The sequence below is a fragment of the Antrostomus carolinensis genome, unplaced genomic scaffold (genome assembly GCF_000700745.2).
Source record: "Antrostomus carolinensis isolate BGI_N321 unplaced genomic scaffold, ASM70074v2 scaffold18061, whole genome shotgun sequence".
Classification (NCBI taxonomy): Eukaryota; Metazoa; Chordata; class Aves; order Caprimulgiformes; family Caprimulgidae; genus Antrostomus; species Antrostomus carolinensis.
This window is the reverse complement of record NW_010293865.1, coordinates 28,460-51,071: the sequence shown is the minus strand read 5'-3', so window position 1 is coordinate 51,071 and position 22,612 is coordinate 28,460. Positions and strand designations below refer to the sequence as shown.

General features: G+C 41.1%; 1 protein-coding gene across 2 annotated transcripts in view; it reads right to left on the bottom strand.

The window, feature by feature from the left end:
- The window catches only part of PPP2R3A (protein phosphatase 2 regulatory subunit B''alpha), a 42,614-nt gene that overhangs the window by 4,441 nt on the left and 15,561 nt on the right, over positions 1 to 22,612 (bottom strand). For both annotated transcript variants that reach the window (XM_010177458.1, XM_010177459.1), the window contains exons 2-12: positions 21,139 to 21,399; positions 18,803 to 18,906; positions 16,106 to 16,208; positions 14,207 to 14,281; positions 8,790 to 8,876; positions 6,380 to 6,536; positions 4,280 to 4,328; positions 3,611 to 3,700; positions 2,758 to 2,937; positions 2,126 to 2,240; positions 348 to 454 (exon numbers count right to left, since the gene is read on the bottom strand). In XM_010177458.1, coding sequence (XP_010175760.1) covers positions 348 to 454; positions 2,126 to 2,240; positions 2,758 to 2,937; positions 3,611 to 3,700; positions 4,280 to 4,328; positions 6,380 to 6,536; positions 8,790 to 8,876; positions 14,207 to 14,281; positions 16,106 to 16,208; positions 18,803 to 18,906; positions 21,139 to 21,399 — 1,328 coding nt within the window. The remainder of the gene's footprint in view (positions 1 to 347; positions 455 to 2,125; positions 2,241 to 2,757; positions 2,938 to 3,610; positions 3,701 to 4,279; positions 4,329 to 6,379; positions 6,537 to 8,789; positions 8,877 to 14,206; positions 14,282 to 16,105; positions 16,209 to 18,802; positions 18,907 to 21,138; positions 21,400 to 22,612) is intronic.

Here is a 22,612-nt window from a genome sequence, read left to right as displayed (position 1 = left end):
ATAGTGTGACATGGTCAACACATGGCCAAGACTAGGAAAACTCATTTGATCTCTTTTTTTGTATGGTTGCCAAAAGAAAAATACTTTTTCCTTTTTCCCAGCTATCTTCATTACTGCAGTGTGTGTAGCTGATTCAAATGGCTGCCCACAAAGAAGACCATTGTGACAAACAGACCAATACTGCCTTTTGGAGCAACTGTTTCAGGCTTCACATGCTCCAGCGATGAGTCCAAATGATAAGTCCAGTAATCCACTACCTCTGTTAAAAGTGGCACCCACATGCCACTACTTAAGGTCAGCTGGAGCCAAATAGCATGTCCCCAGGGCAGTGCAATGCCTGTGCTTACCCTTCTTGTAACTGTTCATTCCCAGACTCCTCAGCCACAAGAATTTCGTACTCTTCAGCAGCATACCTGTCCCAGTCAGAGGGTTCAGGGCCATCATTTTCAACATCCTAAAGAGATCAGACAGTCAAGCACACTCAGTCTATACCTCTCTATAGCTGTTTACAATAGGTCTAAACATGTGAAACAACAATTCTAGGAATAGTAAGCAACTGTAAAGAAACAGCTAGTTAAAAATTGCCTCAACTGACGGATTCACAGTTATCTTAAACTATTGTAACATCTGCACAGAGATGACTATGAAAAAAAACACATCCCTTAGTCTATAAAGCTCAGTGTGTGACCTTAGCTGCCAACAAGCTGAGCCTGCTTCGTTTCAGAAATGCTGAACATTAATAACTGCACATTTTCTTTGCTCTAGCTCAGCAAGCCCTGCATCTGTGCACTTTGTAATTGGTTAAAGAAGTAAGCGATTTTAAATCACTAATTAAATGTTAATTATAACTGATCTTTTTAGGAACTCTTCACAACTTGCTATTTTTGGCCAAGTTTCAGAAAGTTGCAGAGTAACATCCTTATATACATTTGGCTCTCTGCCATTTACTGTGAGACAGGGAAAATAAGTTACCCTTCCTGGCCCCACTTGACTGCTCTTGATCCAGTTTGAATAAAGAAACAGAAGTAAGGTGGTTCTGAATTATGATATATTTAAGCTTTGAATCATGGAACCACAAAGTTCCTTTTACAGGTTATGTGGGAACAGCTGGGAGGGAACCAGAGTTGGTTTTGGCATCCCCACCACTTGACTGTACTTTGACCAGATAAGAGGCTTATGGGAGACAGTCTTTAAACTGTAGGCACATCTGGTTTCAGTGGATATGCAAGGAAAGCCAGAGGTGAGGGACTTTACACCAACAGCTGACAAAACTCAAGTCTCTCAACATCCCACAGCTAGTGGTGAGCAACAACTGCACAATACAAAACACAATCTCCTGTATTTTCTCTCCTTGGGAAGAAAGGATGATGAATGACGGTACAGCCAGGCAGATGACCAGGCACACTCTGCAATATCCAAACCTTCCATCTAGTTTGCTGCATGTGTGGCCTGATCACAGAGTTGTCATCTCATCTGCTTCAGCCCCTGTGTTGTAACGGTGCTTTGTCTCTTTGGTTCTGTTTAGGCTACAGGAAAATTGCTAGTGCTGTTATAAGAATGAGACTCCAACCCAGATCTTTAATAAATCTTCACATATAGCCTACCTATTTATGACTGCAGCTGTGTAGAAGACTGGAAGAGACAAATGTGATCTCAAGTTTTGAATCTCACAGCTCCTTTTCAAACTGAGCAAACCAAGTTTCCTTCTAGTGCAGTTGAGCACCCCTTTTTCAGCCTGCTGAATCAGTGCAACTCAGCAGGGTCCAGTCATTCTTTCTAGAATCACATGCTGGTTTAGTAGGATCAGTGATGGCAAGGAATCATAGAATAGCAGTATAATTTGAGTTGGAAGAGACCCAGGAAGGCCTCTCATCCCAACCTCTACTCAAATCAGGGTTTGCTATGAGATCAAAACAGGGAGTTCAAGGCTTTGTCCACTCACATCTTGAAAACCTCCAAGTACAGAAGCTGCACAACCTCTTTGGGCAACCTGTTCCAGTGACTTGATTGCCCTATTTGTGAAAAAGGTTTTCTTCTATTCAGTTGGATTTTTCCTACATCCAGTTTCATTCCAAAGATGGATTTGAGAAGGCCGCCTGCATTTAGAAATAGAAGTGATTTATACCTTCTGCACTGCAAAGGGATCCCTCTGTTCATTGTCCAGATATTTCTCTAAATTGAAGAAGGTGTTGTAGAATACATGAGCCATTCTGCACCTCTTCAGGTCTCGAAGGGTTACTCTTCCTACAGAAAAAAAACTCCACATTATTGTGCTGTTCTTACTTAGTGAGAGACTGGATGTATTCCTTGTCAAGTCTTATCAAAGTTTTAATTATAACACCAGTATGCTACAATATTACAAAATTTCCTCCGAAGTCAGTCAAGGATTTTAACATTATTCAATAAATGGGTGGGTTTATTAGACTTAAATCTCACATACACATGGAGGTCTTCAGATTCATGTGAAATATGAGAACGTGAATGGTCTGGTTTCATAATCTAGACTGTCCGCACATCCCACAGCTGGAATATACAAGACTTGTTGCTCCAGTTCCAGCAAGTTAATTCACATTGTTTTATTATTTCAAACCTCCTGATGCATAACATGATGGCACAAGAGCCACTGTTCAGACTTTGACCTTGTGCAGTAATTTCAGCACTGTGATTCTAGCACAAGGCTCTAACCTATAGATGGGTCCCCAGCAATTACTTTCTTAATCCATCACAGATCAAAGAGAAACTCTGATTAAACAGGACTTACCATCCCTCTCTGGCTTAACGAGATCAAGCATCTGACACAGTAAGTCATGAAACGGCAGTGGTTCTATGCCCATCACTTCCATCCGCTCACACTGCTCCTCATAAAAGTACTCCAGTTCATACATGGAGAGCACTCCGTCCCCATCCAGGTCCATGCACCGAAACCAGTACTCAATGCTAGCAAAAAGAGACAGGACTAGTGAAAGCACAGCACCGCACTAGGAAATCCATACAGCAGACATTGCAGCAATGCACATTCCTCTTCCCCCGTCCTCTAATGCTCTTCTGCCCAAAGACTGGCATAAAACCAGGGATGAAAAAACCCTTTGGGAATGATCAGGGCACAGGCCAACACTCAAGAGCTTATTTCCTCTACTCCTTTATATTTCAAGTAGTTAGACTCTACCCTTTCACTTCTGGATAGTCCAATCCTGCATTTATGAATTCTCCTCATTTTCACTTGTAAGATTCCTTGCCCTAACAATCACATGCAGACCTAGTTCAGCTCTGCATAGTAGTCTCCTGCTGGCTGTACAAACCAGGCATGTGGGCAGGTTTTACAAAGTTTTCCCTACAAACCCTTCTCTACGTACTTACTACATGCATGAAGGGAACATGCTTATCTGCTGCAAACATCTCACAGGTTTATCCCCAGAGCCAGTGATTCATGGCACGGGGTCACCAAGATGTTTAACGTTACAAGAAAACTCTGCTTCTACACAATTTCTTCTCAAGAAAGGCAAATGATTTGACCAAACATTATCTGCCATCTCTTGTTAGGTCACAGAAGCTTCTATAACCTAATCTGCTCATCTCAATACTTTTACTAAGACACAGAAATCAGTCAAACCTTGTAGCACTCCTTTTGTCTTCCTCCGAAATCAAGAGCCACACAAAATCAGCATAACTCATGCGGCCTTCTTTTTGAACTTCATTGCCTCTGGAAGACACGAGGAAAAAAAACCCAAACAAAACAACAAATTACCAGGCTCCTAAATACTCAGAATGTTATCAAACATATTTTTCAAAAGCCCCAAATCATTAGTGAGAGAAAATGAGGCATCGTTGCCCATTTAGCCTGTACTCTGCAGCACCAGTCCTTGTGCACTTCCCCAAAGGCACAGCATTTGCTGCCTTGCTGTCACTGCAGAGCTAAGGCTCATCTACCATATCCCCTCCCACAAGTGCCAGGCTGTTTTACTTTTCAGAGACTTTAAAGTAGCACTCTCCAGCTATCCCTGTGACACCGTGAGGCACAAACACAGAGTGCTTGCACACTCCCTCTGGCTATGCCCAGCTTGTTCTATGATGAGGTCTACAGGTGGTCATCCTACAGAATTTTTTAATTTGTTTTCTTAAGGTACTGAGAAGTCCCACTCAATTTTCAGGCAGCTCCAACTGGAGCACCATGTTGGAAACCATTCTGATCAGTAGGAATTTTTGAGAGTATCTTGCATTTCCAATCAGCTTCACAGAAATCCCTTTCACTTCTATCCCCAACCAGTATGCTATTACTCACCTCACCACAGCGCCGCTGAATATTCGCTCGATAATCCTGTTTGATAAAGCTAGAAACAAAGAAAACATGGAAAAAATGAAGCTACAGGTCACAGGAATAACTACAATCAGTTGTTTATGCTGAATCCACACAAAGTAATTCCCCACTGCTAAAGAAAGCTCTATCTACATTGCCTGTCTAGCCATTTTACTGGTCTCTGTTTAGCAGCATCTTGTGAAAACCAAAGATGATTCTCCCAATGGGGCTGCCCTTGTATCCTCCCAAACACTGTAAGTATCAGAAAATATGGGTTCTGGATTCTTGGACATGGGCAGTGTTACTCCTACTTTGCTGTAGCAGGACTTGTTGCATAAGCAAATCCTGCTGATAGGAGACAACTTTAGTGCGTATTGCAAAAGAAGTTCAGGTATCAAGCAAAAAATCACACATTAAATCCCTATAAAACACTTCTTAGCAGAGCACAAGCTGTGGCAATCCTGCTGCAGGGAAGGCCAATGAAAATCAAGCACCGTTTTAGGCGAGTGGCAGGGCTTTGCCAGCCAGAAAACGTGTGGGATAGACTGTTAGGGCAGAGGGAAACCAGCTGAGCAGCAAGGACCAGCCTTGAGCAGGGTTTGCACACTGACCTCACCATCCCAGACTGCCGACACAGTTCCTTTAGACCTCCACCTTAGCTCCTTCTACATCACTTCTGCAGCCCTGGCACACTTCCAGCACACCAGCCAGGCAGACCCAACCTGCACCACCCCTCCAATCCCCCTGGCATAGTGCTGACATGTTGCTGCACTGATGGCTTCTCCCCTTCACCTGCCCACAGCACCCCTTCCATCTTTAGCTCCCCAGCACCCAGTGCTCTCAAGCCTCCTGTGCAACAAATATTCCATCCCCACACTCCAGCCTCCCAGCAGGGTCCAAGTGTCCCATATCACCTATCTGAAGTCAGGCACTCCTCCATCCTCACCTCATCCAGCTCTATTAATGCTCCTGACTCCCAGAATCCCCACGGCCTTCCCATAAGCCTGCACTCAGAACACCTGGGTCACCACACCACTTTGACACACACACATACCTACAGCACTGTCACTTTCACACCCCTTTCCTTCTTTCTTGAGCCCACAAGGATCTTGGCTCCTACAAAACATTGCCCCCATCCCTAGAGCTCCAGCAATGCTTGACAACTTGGCACACCTCCAGATCGCTGTAGCCCTACACACTACAACACCCTACCACACACTTCACCTTTCCTGCCACCTCAAGTCACATGTGTCCAAACATTGCTTTTCCCCAAATCTGATTCTGTGTCCCAGACCCGTTTTTCCAAAAAGTACAACTACATGGAAAAAGCCAAGACTGCTTTATCTTCAGGATTAAACACACTGGTCAATAGCTTAAGCTCTTGTCCAAAACATTACATCATGAGTTCTAACATTTAAGCACATGGGAATATCATGCTCTCAGAACATGGATAATCCCAAAAACAGTCGATCTGAGTGCCTCCATCTAGCACAAGCATACAGAACAAGTGCCTTTGGATTTTTTAGTCCTTTGTGGATTTGTATTCCATTAACTTATCCATGGCCCTTGAATGTTTTAAAACTCATAGCATCTGCTCAACTTGTGGGAAGGAGTCCCACACTAAACTCCAGAGATATTCTCCAGAGTACATCTGCAAACGGAGATTCACCAAGCTTCACTGGACTCTGGAATTTCTCTCACACATAATGAGTTTGCACTTCAGCAGTCTTTGAAGTTCACATGGGCTTGTCCTTCTTGTCCCTACTTCCAAGTTCCTGCAAAACCCTTAGTAAATAATATGTAAGTTTCAAGACATTATTTTAGCTTGTCCTTCTGGCAGTGACCCACATGAACAGAAGCTCCCTCTCTAGCTACTCATGCAGAAAATAGTGTGTACTGCATTTCTCTGTGTCTAAGCCCCTACAACTGGCTCTGTAAATCAGCATTTGTGTAAGAGATGGATGGCTCCATTTAAAATTTTTGAGGCATGAAATTAACCAAATTAAAGCTAGACTTTAGTCTTTAGTAGGAACACTCTATTTTCAGCAATCCCCTTTGTCCTACCACATCTTGCAGGTAGCATACCTTGATCACTGTACCTAGCCAGATCCTTCTGGCTGATGTAAAGATCATGGTCAGTATCCAGCTCCCAGAATTTACAATATATAACATAGAAGTGCTCATAGGAGAAATAATCTGTGATCTGATTTATGTCATCCTCTTCTTCCAAGAGAGCAAGAGTCTGAAAGAGTACAAATAAATTGAGAAGTTAAATCTAGGCAAAGAGGCAGTTCAGCAGCTTAAGTCCTCCATCCTCTGTGGAAGTTGGGTGAACACAGCTGTGAGCTAATCCAAAATGCAGCCTCTGCACCCTACAGGAGATTTCGTTGCTGCATTCCTCAACAGGCACTTAAGGAGCATCTGGCTTGGCTATCCTGGTTAGCATATGTATGCACAGTATTTCTGCTACTCCTGTGAACAATTTCTGCTAATTTTCAGCTATAGTGAAAATCGATGCAGAGAAACAAGAACACAACTGCTGTGTCAGCTGGGATCCATTATTTGTGAAACATTTCTGACCTCCACCAGAGACTCTTAAGAGCCATTTACAACAGCAAGTCCACAGTTCTCCACAGGAACTGAGATGTATTGATACCCACTGCCTAGCTCCTGAAGAGCAAAATCAAGTCTTGCTCCAGACTGATGCCTGGACTGGGGAAGGAGGGATAGATCCCAATTAGATCAAACCAATCACATGGATTTTCCTAGGCTGTTGCTGACAGGAATTAGTCTGGTTTAACTGGGAGGCTCAGACAGATTTCCAACCATGACATCTGTTAACATGTCTTGTTGGAAAACATTTAGTGTCAACATCCTTGTTTCATTCCCAGTTCACACCTACCCCTGTCCTTCCCTCCGCTCGGTGTTCCCACCAACAGGAGGGTATTGCACGTTTACCAGTATCACCTCCCTGCTTGCCTTTCTCCTAGAGCTGAGGCCACAGGACACCAGACAGCCTTTTCAGTCTAATAAATGATGACTGCAGGCATGTGAAAAAGCTAACAGACTCAAGTGAGCTACTCAAGTCCTCCCCTGTCCTCACAGCCTCTCAGAAGGGAGAAGGTGAACACAGCCTAAGAGCTATCCCAGGGAGCTGTGTCTCTAAGCAGGCAGGCTTAGTGGCCCTTCTGTCCATAACCATGTAAGCAGATGCTGTGCTCTGTGTAGGCACTGATAGTTCAACACCAACCTCCAGTCATCTCCATGTCCAAGGAACCCAACTGAGTCTCAACAAAACTCTCACGTCCTGCTATCCACCAGGTTCAGTAAAGTTTCAGACAGGGACGACAGTGTGGCACTGCCAGACCTGCACTATTCTGACTTGCTGACACTCAAGTCTAAAAACCTCTGATCAATCGCTCACTAGCCTTTTTCCAGATTCTTCATGGGTCTCTTCATTTCTCTGCAGATGACAATCACTTGGGGAGGCTTTTCAATAGCTGTTTTTTCTCTTTTATAGCTCATGCCAAAATATGCCATTTACACATGCAGCAAAGAGCTGCCCAAGTGAAATTATGGCCCCAGAGCTGAACTTCCCTGCTGCAGGAGATAAAAGGCAGAGTAGATATGCAAGGAGAAAAAGGGAAGAGTGTGTAACAGGAGAAAGTAAGTGAATAAAGATGCAGGATAAGTTGGGAGGATTTGTTTATAACAGAGGTTAGGGAGGAACTGGGATCAGAGGGCTTTGGACTGGCATGAGATAATCCAAGGGAACACTTGGATTCCCAAGTGTTGGGAATTAGCTGATGTGATCAGTGTTGCACAAGATGTCTGAAAGGAGGAGAAGTGTGAATTCATGCTTGAGGTTTTTGAAGAAGATAGCACACTATATCTGGAAGGGAGAACCAGGCCGCAGTAGGGAAGTCTCACTGCTTTAGCTGAGTCCTTAACCTTTCAGCTTAAAGACTTTCTGTCTTTTTAGGTTGGGCTGGAGTTGAGCAGCCTTAGACAGTTTTAACCTCCTTTCTGAAGAAGTCTATTGCAAAAGTGGAAATCGGCTCCCGAGATGCATGGTCTTGCAATTGCGCAGCACAACATGCCTGACCAACTGTCAGTGGACTGGTTGCTGGCTGGGAGTCAGGAAATTGGCTGTCCTACCCACCAGTATTGTAGGCAATCCAGCAGCTATTCTTGGCTGCTCAATAAGCCACTTCACATTGGTGCACTGCTGGGTCTTGCTTCCCTTCCTCTTTGCCTAGATCAGGAGCCAAGAGCCAATCAGCTTGATGTAGCTTCAGAGCAGTTGTGAAGTCACCCCTTGACCTTTTAACAGTGTGCTCTTGGCTACTCCAGTCACTGGTCTTCTCTCAGCTCTGGCACAACTCCTCCACTAGCTCCAGCACTCAGCATTTGCCCTCCCTCACTATAAAGCATGCATCTATAGGAACAAAGGTATGATGCATTCTATATCTTGTTCAGGCAGAAACCAACATACTTGCAAGAAGTTGCTTTTCCTCAGCTCTGTTAGAGTGATCTTCCCAGACCAGGATCGATTCACTGTGTAGAATATTCTCTGTGTAACCTGCAACACACAAACAAAGCTCTTGAAATTAACTCCTGAAATATACCAGTTTGAGAATTTAAATGCTGAAACTTTATTTTGTTTATTCTCTCATCCTAAGGAGACCTTCCTCTTGAAAACTGTTTTGTGATATTTTTTGTAGATGCTACTATACTTAAATTCACTATGCAATCTGAAAGTAAAATTTGTTTCTGAAACAGTATTATCCATTTCCACACTGCAAATATTTTCACTGCTCTTAATTCACATCTTTGATGCATTATTTATGTCAGGGAATATGTTCAGAGTGCTGACAGATCACTATAAAACTGAGTTCTACAAGTTTTAGGCACTGTCGCTTACATGGATCTCAACTGAACTACTGTTCTGCACCAGGAAAAAAAAAAAAATCAGGACTTTTGAAGAAGAAACAGGCCAGGTAAATGAAAACCACAATTGATGTCTGACCTATTGTGTCTATAACAATGCCTCATCCCCTCAGGAAAGTAAGCAATAGAGATTATATGTGTCTGCATTTATTTTAGGCAGGTGTTAACCTCATTTGTCTCCATTACTGACCTGCCTCCGGTGAAAGTGAGTAAAAAGCATAGGGGGGAAATGAACCCAAGAGAAAAAGTCCACAGTATGAGACTGAGTACACTCCCAAGTACCTAAAAAAGCAAGCTGAACCCTTCCTAGTCTGCTCCTTGTTAGCTTGCCAAATATCAACACAAATTGGGGAAAGTGCAAATGTGTGATCAAGCACATGCAAGAATAAACTTAACAGGGGAAACAACAACAAATAAACATCTTCAACAAGAGAAATTAGAAGTATAATTGAGTATAAACACTGAAATCTATGGAATATAATTCTTGTCAACCAAACCTAATACAAACAAACCTTTGATGTCTCTGACATAATGCTGACATATTATCCTAGTATTCTGGTGAACCTTAATTGTGCATGCAATTTCAACATGAAAATTAACTTACACAACAATACAGACATTATAGGGATTAATCTAGTTAACAAATTAAATGGAATGGATATGTTTCTTAGCTAGAACTAGCTTTGAGTGGGCAATCACCATTTAAGGGGCATGCTTTGACTCAGTTACACCAGACCTGGTTCTTAGTCCAGAACATATCTGGAACCAAGCATAAGATTTTTGCTAACAGTCTGCTTTGGGATACACGGGTTAGTGAGACAGTAAATGCTGATGAGCCCAAACAATTTTAAGAGCAACAAGAATGATTTGAGGACTCAAAGAGAAGAGAACTCTGAAGAGAGAGAACTAATATATTAAACACTGCTGAACATGATACCTATTGGTAGCTACCCTGGTCTTTAAAAGCCTGCATGAGGAGATGTGTGACAGGAGGAAGACTTCTTGTCTCTCACAGAATACATAACTAGAAGCCGAAATCAGCCTAATTCAGACAGATAAGAATGCACTACCTTTACACTGCCACTGATTAACCACTGGGGCAGCTCCCAAAGAAACACTACAGGCTCTTTACTACTCCAAACTTCAAAGATGGATGTCCTTCTAAAGTTGGATTGAACTGTCAATTCAATTAAAAACAAACAAAACCCCCTCTATCCTACCTGTAGCAATCACTGAGCAATGTTCTATGGCCTGTGTAATGCAAGAGGTCAGACTAGGTAATCACAATGATTTTTTCTGGTCTTAAGCACAATGAAAAAGCTGTATGTTTGTTTCTTCTTTAATGCCTCTGGCAGCCACTGCTATTCTGGACTCTATTTTTGGACTTTGTTTGGCCTTTGCTTACAGATTGCACAACAGCTCAGAGTCTGAAGTGGGTCTCACCTCATACATAACCCATTATCACACCTGACAACTCTAAAGCAATTCTTAAAGATACAGAGTTTTTATACCATTCCAAGGACTCAAAAATAACAATCCAAAGAATCAGAAAAAGGGCCCCTAACCAGTAGTCTTTTTATTTTCCTCTGCCTGCAGGGCAATAAAAGACAACAAAATATCCCTCTGCTTGTGACATGTAAGAAACTGTTCCTCTATCAGACCATATTGATAAAGATGTTCCATCTGCTCACCTAGTTGTTTAAAATAAGGCAGAGTTAAAATGGGATGTTTTTTATTTCATCTGTTTTACCAATCACTCAGTGCAGGCTTTATTATTCAAATAATGGTCCAGTTTCAATGGACAGTACATAGTGTATATATCAGTATAAAATGTCAATACTTCTCTCTTTCCAAGTTGTGAAAACCCAGCTGTTAAAGAAAGCATTTGGGAAACATCCTAGGACATAATTAATTACACAGCCAGAGATGATTTGCAGCATTCAAGCCACATTTGTCAGTTATGCCTTACTGAAAGCCATAAGTTTTTTCCCACCATGGAAGATTATTTACTCTGAATTCAGTACATAAGCCTTTGGAAGGGAGAGCCCCTTCCTATTTGCCCATTATCCTCACATAATCTACCTCCAGGACACAAAGCAATGATGGGTCAGTTCTGGACTTTTTCTCAGTCTTCCCATAGAAGAACAAAAGCAATACCATTTCTGGAAAAATCCACAAAGCTTTATTAAACCCTGTAGGCCATCCTCCCCTTACACACTCCCATTGGAAATATCGCATAAACTGAAGCATTTTTCAACAAGCAATATGTTTTGCTAAGTTGTTTTTCGTCAACTCAGCTTTTCAACAACAGCATGCAGTGCTAACTCTGAGCCTTGTTTGAACATTCTGGGAGAAGTCACACTTTAAAGCTTTTAGAGTAAGTGCCACGTGATACACTGCATCATCTTCACCAGCTTCAGAAATCTGTCTCTGTTGAAAGAAATTAGTATTTTAGTATACTGGCAATACAAACAGCTCACAGATACTGATACAGATTAAATTAGAGTCTAACTGTATCCAAAAGGCATCTCTAAAAGATGCAGAGGTAGGCAAAAAAAAAAATTTGAAATGTGCATACACACCTTACCCATATACCAGAATGTTAGCTTACTCTCTGGGTGATTTTAACCAAGCAATGCTGTATCCAGCAATGAACACAAAAGCCAGTGTCTCCTTACAACCCTCATCTGTAACAAAAAATAAAATGTAATTCTTGCACTTGCAGCAAATACAGCTTTCTGTCACTGTAAGTAGGTATAAGGCACTCTACCTTGAAGGGATCAAAAGGATCCAAGTAGTCTCAAAGTCCAAGGACAAAGCTGTTTCATTCATTAGCTCCTGGTGGAAATACTGAATTTTGTAATATTAAGAGAGAGAAGTGCTAAACTGTCTGTGAAAGGAGATGTGAGAAATAGGAACTCCTGGATTCAGAGAGACCCAGTGCTGCAGTGGGCCAAGTACTGCCACTCCAGATGGAAACAACCTGACCCAACAGACGTCTGTCTCCCAATGTCTTCACTCTGCTCCAACTCAGTGATCTGGTTGAGGGCAAACACACTGAGCTCAGAAGGAATCTGTCTGTTGGCACAGACACCCAGAACAGCATTGTCCTGTCAGTGTGAAGAGCTTGTGAAGGACGCTACAGCTTTATGTTTGCCACTACACACCGTTCACCTCAACCACCAGCACCACTGTTCCCTGGCTGCCTGGGAGCAAGCCTAGGAAGCCACCTCTGTCAGAGTTTTGTGAGTAAGGGTGCCTAAAGACGCAGTCTGTAGTAAAGCACAGTGGAGACACAAGCTGAATCAAGAAGCACTGAGGAACTCATGTACTCATGAAGGGTCTGTTTCTGTGATTGCTTTATGGTGGTCACACAGGACCTCACCCAGGCACAAGGGAAGTTGTGAGGTGCTGCATGTTTTAGTAGCAGCCTGCACTTCAGCTATCTTGAAGTGGAACTTCAGCTTCACACAGCTGATCTCTCAGACCAGAACATGCACTTCACGGATGAGGTCCAGAAACTGCAGTGAGTGCTGCTTCAGGACACCAAGAGTGATCATTTGGGGGGTTACTCTACAAAGGCATTTGCTTCTTGCCTTTATTCACTCCTTTAGGCTCTGAAAAATACAGGAACAGCATATGAGTTGAGAAGAGGAACCTGTAAAGGCAGATGCACAGAACTGCCTTTGTCACCACCTAATAGTCAGCACAAGGACAACCACACATTGTATGACCTGCCCACTGGCAAAGAACAAATGGTTGATATTGCAGCCAGAAACTAACACTAGTAGGACACCAGATCTTTCAGCTCCCACCCCTCCGTGTACTTTGAGTACCAAACACCAGGGTACATGTGCCACAGGCACCTTCCACACTCACCCATTCCTGTACCTCCAGAATTCCCTGGCCATTGTTATACCTACTCTGTCCAGTTACTACACTTAACATATCTGTTGTCTTGCTCCATTGGGACTGAATATGTTGATAAAACACTGATATTCACCGTCATGTCCAAGTGCACCTAAACATGTAACACTGATTTCTTGCTATACATTTTCTCAAGACATTAGTATGACAGTTCAGGATTTGCCTAGAGCAGCAGTGTCTTTCTGCCATCTGCTCCTTACAGAAAGGAACAAGCCTGTGTCTGCCAGCAATGTCCCAGCTGCCAGTATGTGGTACAACTGGCCCCCATGCAGACCCTGGCAAGCAAATAGGAGAAACTTCCAGCCCTTGAGCCCTGTTGGGATACAGCTCTCATCAGGTCTGTCATTATTTGAATTTGTTACTGCAGCAGAGACTAAACATCCTAACATTTATACCTTTTATGCAGACAAGCTAAAAGCTAAAAAAACCCCCAAAACTACAAACTTATCCAGGTAAAGCACTAGTCTAACTGCTGACTGCAAAGTTGGAACAAAGCTACAGAACAAAACCTAACAACAAACAGTAGTCACCAAAGCTCAGAGACTCAGAAAGACCAGACAGGTTTTCTGGCAAGAGTGAGTGGCAGGAGAGTTGGACAGGAGACCCCTGTGTGCCATGGATGCTTTGTGCCATGGAACAATCACGATTCTCCATGTCTAAGTGACAGAAATCTTCAAACATATGGCCTTCCATGTCTCAGCAGCCCAGCAGAACTAGAGGTAACTTAGCAGCTCTCAAAGACCAAAGAAGGACCTCTCTTTTTCCTTCGACAGGATTAAAGTCCAAAAAAATTGGTTCTATATATTTGCTTAAGACCTGAAATAATCATTATTAACCTTTTGAATAACCTCTAGTACACACAGGCAGATTCATTTTTCCTTTGGAAGTAGTTCTTAAAATAACTCATCGCCAGCAATATTAAAAATACATTTTTTCTTTTTTATAAGCAACTGAAGGATTTGCTGATGGAAGTGGCAAATCACAAGGGGAGGGTTGGTACAGCAGTGTCACAGGAGATTAAAGGAGCCAGCCTACCGTCGTAATATACCGGGAATGGAACTCCGGAGCATCCTTCAGGAACGTCAGGCCAGGATGCGTTTCCACCACATCCTGCAAGACAAGACCAAATAAAATTAAATAGATTTTCTTTTCTTTTTAATGTTTAGAAATTACTGGGTTTACAAACCAATATTTTTGCTTATTTTTGAAACTGTCTTTGCAGCATTAACAGTAAAACTGAAATGACATCTTTTTATTGATAAAGTGAGCCTTCTAGAATTATAATTAGAACATATTTTCTGGGCAATACGCACCTGTTGGGCCATTTTGATTTACTTAAGGACAGAAAAACAAAGGAAAAGAGTTAGTGAGTTGATGAAAATTCGTTTCCATTGAACGAGACAAAAAATTAGTTAGCTGACCATGCAACTATCTCCTCTCCAAGGTTTTTTTTTTTTTTCCTCCAAAATGTGTCAGAAATAAACATTCCTTGAAAGGTTGAGAAAGTTGCTTTTTATGTCCTCCACAACAATTAAAAGCTCTCGTGAGCCTCAGAATGCATATAGATATGATCCAGGTTTTTCCAAACTCAACTTGAACTACCTGTGGAGATGCCTCTTTCTCAAGATCAGCTTTTTGAGAGCCAAACACTGGCTCATGATGCCAAATCTGCCAAGAAATGTATGACCAAAAACATGGAGGAACTGCTCAGATCCTGAATGAATCAGCTTAGATCCCTGTATGAATCAATGTTTGTGTAATTTCTACATGTCTAACTCCTCTGCTCTTAAAAAAACCAAAGAAGTTTTCAAAGTTTTTCTTTGTCTATACCATGATATGGCAAAGGGATAGAGCAGGCACAGTGCCCTCAGGGGTGTGATATGACCAGATTTTGGCCAGTCTAACTTGATGTCTAATATGATGGTGTAATATGGTGTAACATTGCTAGTCTCTGGTTGACTGACAAACAAGATTATACACGCCAGGAAAGGCAGTGTGCCCAGTGGAGAAAAGATGAAAAGCAACATGAGAAAATTTACCCATCACAGTCCCAGTTTTGTTTAAGACACAGAAACATCCAGTACAGACACAAAAGTCTTTTCCCAACAAAGCATCTCCACTGAGGTTTTGCATAGAGGGCAACACACAGAGAACTCTAAGGATATGTGGAAAAGCTCAGAAAAAGTATCAACAGATGATCAGAGAAGCAGATGGACCTGACTTATAGAGAAACTATAAAGAAATCCTAAACCTGTCCAGAGCCTGACAAAATAGCCACAAACAGTTAAAGAATGATGCTTTGCTTTGTTAAGAATATCACATGTGAATAAAAGGAAAATAAAGACATTAAATCAGGATGCATAGATTTAGCCTGAATATTGGGAAAAAAAAAAAAAAAATCAGCAGCGAGTCTTGCGTACCAGCAGGTTTAGAGGCATATACAGAACAATTGGAACTGCAAAAGTTTTTGCAAAGATTTCCACGTATTTTATCTGTGAGTCTTGCAAGATACATTCAATTATAACTGTCTCGTCAAGCAACTTTTACAACTTTTCTAATAGGCTTTTATGTTGTGCTTGATTATCAACAGTGCCATGCATTTTTCCCAATAACCACCTAGAGAAATGGGGCAAGTTTCAGCCTGATTACAGGCACTGATAAATATGAATGCTAACTAGAGACTAAATAAAGCTTTGACAATCCTCAGCAACTTTAGCAAGATATGTAGCTGGGTGGCACTTATGCAAAATGGTCCACTTAAAATGCTTATTTCTGTTTCACTACAAAACAAACCCCACGCAGGTGCTGTTCAAACCAAATGTCTACATGTCCTTGGTAAACATTTAAAGACATTAAAATAAAGAAGTTACAAAAGAAACCCCCCAAAACCAGCTCTCTCCCCCCATCCATTCACTGCTGAGATGTTGCAGGTACCTGAAGCAGTGGGATGAAGTCCTCCTGTTCTAGGTAGTCACAGCCAGGCTTTGCTAAAAGGTATGTGAACCTGGATGCATCATCATGGCAGTTACGTAGGATTCTATGAGAGAGACGAAGTGTTACTCCAACCACTTTGTACCTCACAGGACAATAATGAACTACAGAGGGATTATGCAGTGCCTTATCATGTGTTATGCAATACATCTACACAGTGAATTATGCAAAGTTGACCTCAAACTACCAGCACCCACTTTCTTCAATGTTCTTCAGCATCACCAAAGTACTTCCACCTAGCGGAGCTTTTTTCAAATTAATATTGCTGTGGTAAACAAGTTTCCTTACTGAAGACTGTGCTCACTTTGATTCCACAGCATTTTAGTAAGTAACCTGACTTTTAAAAATACTGCATGCTCATTGATCTCATTTGAAGTCAACAGGATCAACCTACAGGGATGCCGTAACAGACATGTTCTCCAATTTATTCCTTTTAATCCTTTAACTTTAATCCAATTTAATCCTTTTCTATATTTCAATATTTGAGGATATTGCCAAACTACAGTGACTAAATTTTCAATGAGAAAAATCACTCTCCAGAAGGGCAAAAAGAGCACCTCCTGTTAATCATGGCACAGCTTGCTGCTGTGCACTGAGGTCATGGAGAACAGCCTAATGAAAGACTTGGTAGGACAGAGTATTTACAGAAGCATGTAAACTCATTCCTTAGGTTGACCATTTGCATCTATGACACCGATTCTTGTCTCTGCTTTCTTCTAATACAAAATACTACACTGGTCAAAGGTACCACAGTTACTTAACTCACTCTGAAGAGAAATACTAATGAAAATGGAAACTCCTTGACCTTTACCAAATCACTACGGAATATCTGTAAATGTTTGATATATCCAAATGTTCTCTTCTAAGTTGTTCATATAGTATAAGGGAAACAATAAATTACTCAAAAAATTACCCCGAATTCTTTACTAATTATGAAAATATAAATGCAGTTAATTATTTAACTATGAGTGATTATTCACCCTGCTCCTCTCCTGAAAGTGTATGAACTTATATTGAAACAGAGTACTGAAACATCTGCAGAGATCACAATGTAATTGTCCTGCCACTAATTCTGGCCTCATCATTCTTGGACCAAAAGAAGTCTTCCAGAAAATAATAATAAGAAAAAAAAAGTTGCTGACAAGCAATCTTGTTAGCAGCACATTCATATGCTGTCAATTAACAGATATGTTCTAAAATCAGCTGCAGATCAGAGGTGCTAATGTTTTAGCTTTCAAAAAAAAAAAAAAAAATTGGGCACATAAAGATGAATCCCAAAGCCGTGCTTTAGCAACAAATTAAAAGATCTGATTTTCAGAAGTATTCTATACCCAGCAATTCCTACTGTCTTCAAATGAGATCAGTAAGCATGTAGCATTTTGAAAAGTCAGATCACCTACTAAGGTGCTTGAAAATAGGCATCAGCAATTAAAGATATCTGTTTTAAAATTACAGCTGTGTTCAGACAGCTGTAGTCTGACTTTACCAGGAACACTACAGTTATTTCTGTCTATCACATTTCCAGAAAAAATTTTGCAAGTGTCAGAGGGGAAGAAGAGGGGGAAAAAGCCTTTCTAAAAGAGCAATTAATTTGAGAAAAGCATATAAAACTTGGGTTGGAAATGGTGAGGCAAAAAGAATACAGAAGAGGGGCATGACCACCATCTGCAAATATCTGAAGGATATGAAAGTCAGAGGAGTGAAAATATGTGGTATCATATATGAGGGATTAATTAGGAGTAATCAAAGGAATCTAAGGAAGGAAAAAATGTTGTCTGTGTCAAGAAAAAAAACTTACTGATCACAGTCACCCCTAACATTTTTGCAATTTTGCCAGGGTAACAAGAAACTGTTTTGACAATATTATCACAGGAAATACTTTGGGAAGTCAGGGTTAGAGGCTGCTTCAAGAATCCGAAGAGCAACCACAAAGTTAAAAAGTAAGAACTCTCTCTAGATATGAGATGGAGATGTTGTTTAGGTGTTTCACAAAGAGTAAAGCCTGAATCGCCCCAGAGGGAAAAGATTAGGCAAGAGAGCAAGTCTGTTCCACCTCACACTTCCGACTCCAAGCACGATACATCCAGAGCTCTCCATTTCAAAAAGAAGCCTTGAAAGCAGTATGTGAAAGTGACTATCAAACCCCACAGGTTTATTATACAGTGTGCCTGAGGAAGGTAATAGCAACTATTAAAGCTCCCAGAGTATCCCCATTATCACATGCCTCCTCTCTACATTCCCAAATGGCACTTGCTTAGTGCATTAGTGTAGCAGTAATAAGGCCTCAGATAAATATATCAAAAATCCACTGACATCAATCAGCTATCTCATGAAATGCTGACATATTTATTGGGAATGTGTTAATATATTTTATATGCCAACCAGACCACAACATCTCATCACCTATACAATCGCTTCGAAGTTCGTAGATGCAGCACAGAAACAAACGTTCAGGGAGTTTTGGGGAAGAAAACTTAAACTGATGGAGATTTTTAAGCCATTTATTTTCTTCTAAAGGGACAATGATTTGAAAAATCTGGTGGAAGAAAAAAATGAAAAAACCCCCCACAAACAAAAAGCCCTTCTATGGCAGGCTGTTCTCTTTTTCCAGAGAGAGAATTTTGCATTTGCTATACTCACTTTCTCCACATAGATACAAATGAGTGTACAGATACACATCCTGTCCTTTCTCCTCCTGATGCATTGAACATAGGTGCTTTCCAGTAGAGTGGGCAGCCACATATCTGTAATGAAACACCGGAACAAAGAGGAATACAAAAGCAGTCACCAGAGCAGCCCACTTGTTTACACACCAAATTCACAATCATGACTTTCACATAATGGAAATAAAGCAGTAATGGCACATAGGTTAGTCAACAAGCTATTTACTCTATGCCAAGGTTCAGAATCTACCAATAACTTCCTACTTTGTCATATGCCTTTTTAAGAAGCCGAGAAATACATCCTGTCAGGCGAGGAAAAGGATCACAGACTATCAAGCTCTTAAGCTCTGTCTTTGAACTGTTTAGCAAGATTCTCTGCAGAGTGAAAGGGAGAGAGACAGTCTCCTCACTAACCCACCTTAGAAAAGGATGACCCATTTTCTAGATGGGCTGACTTCTTCTCATTGACAGCAAGGGAACTTCAATTTTATCTAGAGACAATTAATGATTAAATGCCTGAAGGCAGAATAATTTCCATCCTGTAGTTTTCAGTGCAGTGCCTTTTACCCAGAACAGCCTGTTTTCCCAACACTGCTACATCTCAGCAGGATAATAAAAAGTGAAAGCACAAAAAGAAAGAGGCTGATTCCAACAAAAAGTCTCCCTGAAAACAACTTTTTAACTAGCCTCTGCAGAGGCTGATGTCAGAATGGTAACCAAGGAAAGCTCGAGCATTTTACACTCTCTAATGCCTCAGAAATGCAGGATTAAAAATGGCTTCAAACATTCAACTGCTGTCACCTTCAAGAAACCTCTTTACCACAAAGATCTTTCCAGCCACCTTCATGACTCCAGACAAGGTATCACAACATCTGCAAAGCATAAGCCTTGGAGTGAGTGCAGCTGATTCAGGCCAGGCCTGGGGAAGAAGACTATCACATCAAATGGAAGGAGGAATATTTTGAAGAAGTAGTTGAGGCATCGTTTCCGAGTTCCCCACAAAGCCCCTTTCTTCTATTAAGCAAGAGTATCTCACGAGTCCATTCTCAACTTTTTGTCTGGGCCTGCATGTTTCTCTGGGAACTCCAACCAGCGTAAGAACTGCTTTTGGATTTAGCATCCCTGTGTCAGGCGACTGTACTTCTACAGGTGTTTAGCTACTTTGAGGAAAGAATGACATTTACTTTCTGCTGTTTTCTTTGTGTAGCTGGTTCTCCCACATTTATTTCAGAGCCCCAAGACTGGTACCATTATCAGTAATCCCATGGAACAGAAGTAAGCCGTACAACAACTAAATGGCATGGAACACATCTATGTAGAGACAGATGCAGAGACGAGACAAAGGCAGAGGTCTCTTCTACATGACCCTCCTGCTTTTCCCAGTTTGAATAGGATAGGCCACACACGGTTGCCTGTCTTGTCATAAAACCACTTTCAAACCTTTTTTTGGTCAAGCAAGTAAGTTTTTCTGTTTATGTTTTCAGAGATGGTTTACAAATAATGCCACTCAATTCCTCTAAAAACAAACAACCTAGTGTCTCCTTTCATAAAAATCTTCCCTCTTAGAAAACAAGTGGTGTTCTTGGACAAAGCATCATTAATCTCTCTACAGTGCCAAAAATGCATTCAGGGCAAACTGAACATATGAGATTTGCCTGACAACTGCTAGTTTTGGATCAGCATTACTAAAAACCATGGTTGAAGGAGAGGAAAATAGAACCACCCATCTGCATCGTGCTCCCACAAGTGCTGTGCTTTGTTCCCTGAAGCCAGGAACTCACAAACTGTAACAACTCCAAGTCTGCTGACACCTGCATTATGGATTTTGGACATACATATCTCAGAGGCTGAGGGCTGACTAAGCATTTCCCTCTTCTCTGTCCAAGGAGACATAGGCTGGAAATTGCTTTCTCAAGCAACAGCATACATAGATCACATCCAGATTAGTGGGACAGCTAACCACAACGAAAGTAGTGGCCACTACCTGAAGCCACAGAGACAGGCTAAGTTCCTGCTACCTTCTGAGCATAACTATGGAGGAATAGAAAATTAAAAATACAATTTGTATTTGGTAAGAAATCTGAAAGAACAATTTCGCAAATCAAAGCAAGAAAGAGTATACACTATACAGATATGACAAACAGCAAACCCAGCTCATCTTTGTTTACTGTTTCCTTAATCTAAATAAAAACATTCAGAGCAAAAGGACATTGGTTCTTTTTTTCACTAAAAATGAGAACAGCTGTGAGATACTTTATTAGTTTTAGTTTCAGTCTTTCTCTCCAAAAAATGAAAAACTTAGAGAATAGTTACCTTAGCAATTTTCCCCATTTCACAGATGTTAGCTTTCTCATCTTCAAACTCTTTAAAGGCTTCTTCAATCCTGGCAATGATCTCTTCATGATTAGTGCAGACACTTGGAAGTCCTTTAGGGAAGTAGAAACGTGGAATGTTTATCGACAAAGGGGTACTGCTGGTGGCTTTATTCACAGGCAGAAGAGTGCAAGGGCTAGCAGTGGAGTTCAAAGAGACTGGGGCTGAAGTTCCAGGTTTCTTCTCTTGTTTACTTTGAACCTGAAAATGTAATGAATAACAAATACTTTTTAACAGCCTGGCATTGCTGAGCAGGAGCAAATACTTTGTGTTGCCAGTGATTAGGAAAAAATTAAAAAAACCACCAATTAAATTATAGCACAGGGATAAAAACGCATATCTTAAGTAGACAATTTTAAAAATTCTGTAATATCAGACACTGCAAATTTAGGGTACATCACATCCTGCTTTTATGTAGTTTTTGTGCATTTTTATGTATGTAGCTGTGGATTGTGGATTATGATATACTGTTGAACCACAAGAGAACACACTCTGCAATTCAGCAATACCATAGAACAAGGACAACGTTATTTCTTCTCATGCTGGTCACTGTGTTGTCATTCTGTGCTATAAACAGCAAAGCACCAAAATCTGGTCTTTAGTATTTCCCCTTATAACTATAACACCCACCCACACAAATGTCTTGCCTCATGTATGAGCAAACTTACATTCATAACATCAACATTTTCCATCCCTTGGGAACATAATTTGCTTTGCCAAAGTATCACTTCACAGATAAATTAGGAAAAGATTTGCAAGACTGTCATCTAAATTTCAGGAAGCCTTTTACTCTATGCTCAACTTGAGCAATCCAAGACTTGATTTTGTTTGAGGCAGTAAGTACTGGCAAAACAATTTTTATATTAGGAATTATGAGCAGCCAGGAGAGTTTGTCACTGGGTGCCCACATGATACAGCACACAGAGTTAGTGCAAAATACAAAAGGTCTGTTCACAAGTCCAGTTGGAAGAGTCCTTTTGCAGGTGAAGCATCCAAAGGTTTCCCTGAATAAGCACCTACATAATTTGCTGAAAAACTAGGAGAAAGACGGAAATTGAAACTAGGCCTTCTGCATGCCTGTTTGAAGGTTTTCTCCCACATCCACCACCTCTTTCTTTCATTAGCTTTACCATCCTATCACTCCTCTCCTGTCTGTAAAAAACATATGGCTGATCCTCACTAGATCATCCCTCTAATGGATCTCTGCAATCTTGTAGCTATGCATCAACACTTTTTATAAAAGGCAGCATCTGTATTTAAGTACCTAATGAGATCCTGAAATAGGTAATTTTTCAGACACACGAGGGAATATTATTTAAACTTTGAAAAGTAGTTACAGTATAAGCAGCAGAATTCAGATGCTGGAATGCCAAAGGATGACTAATTCCCTACTCCCCTATGAATACATACTTTC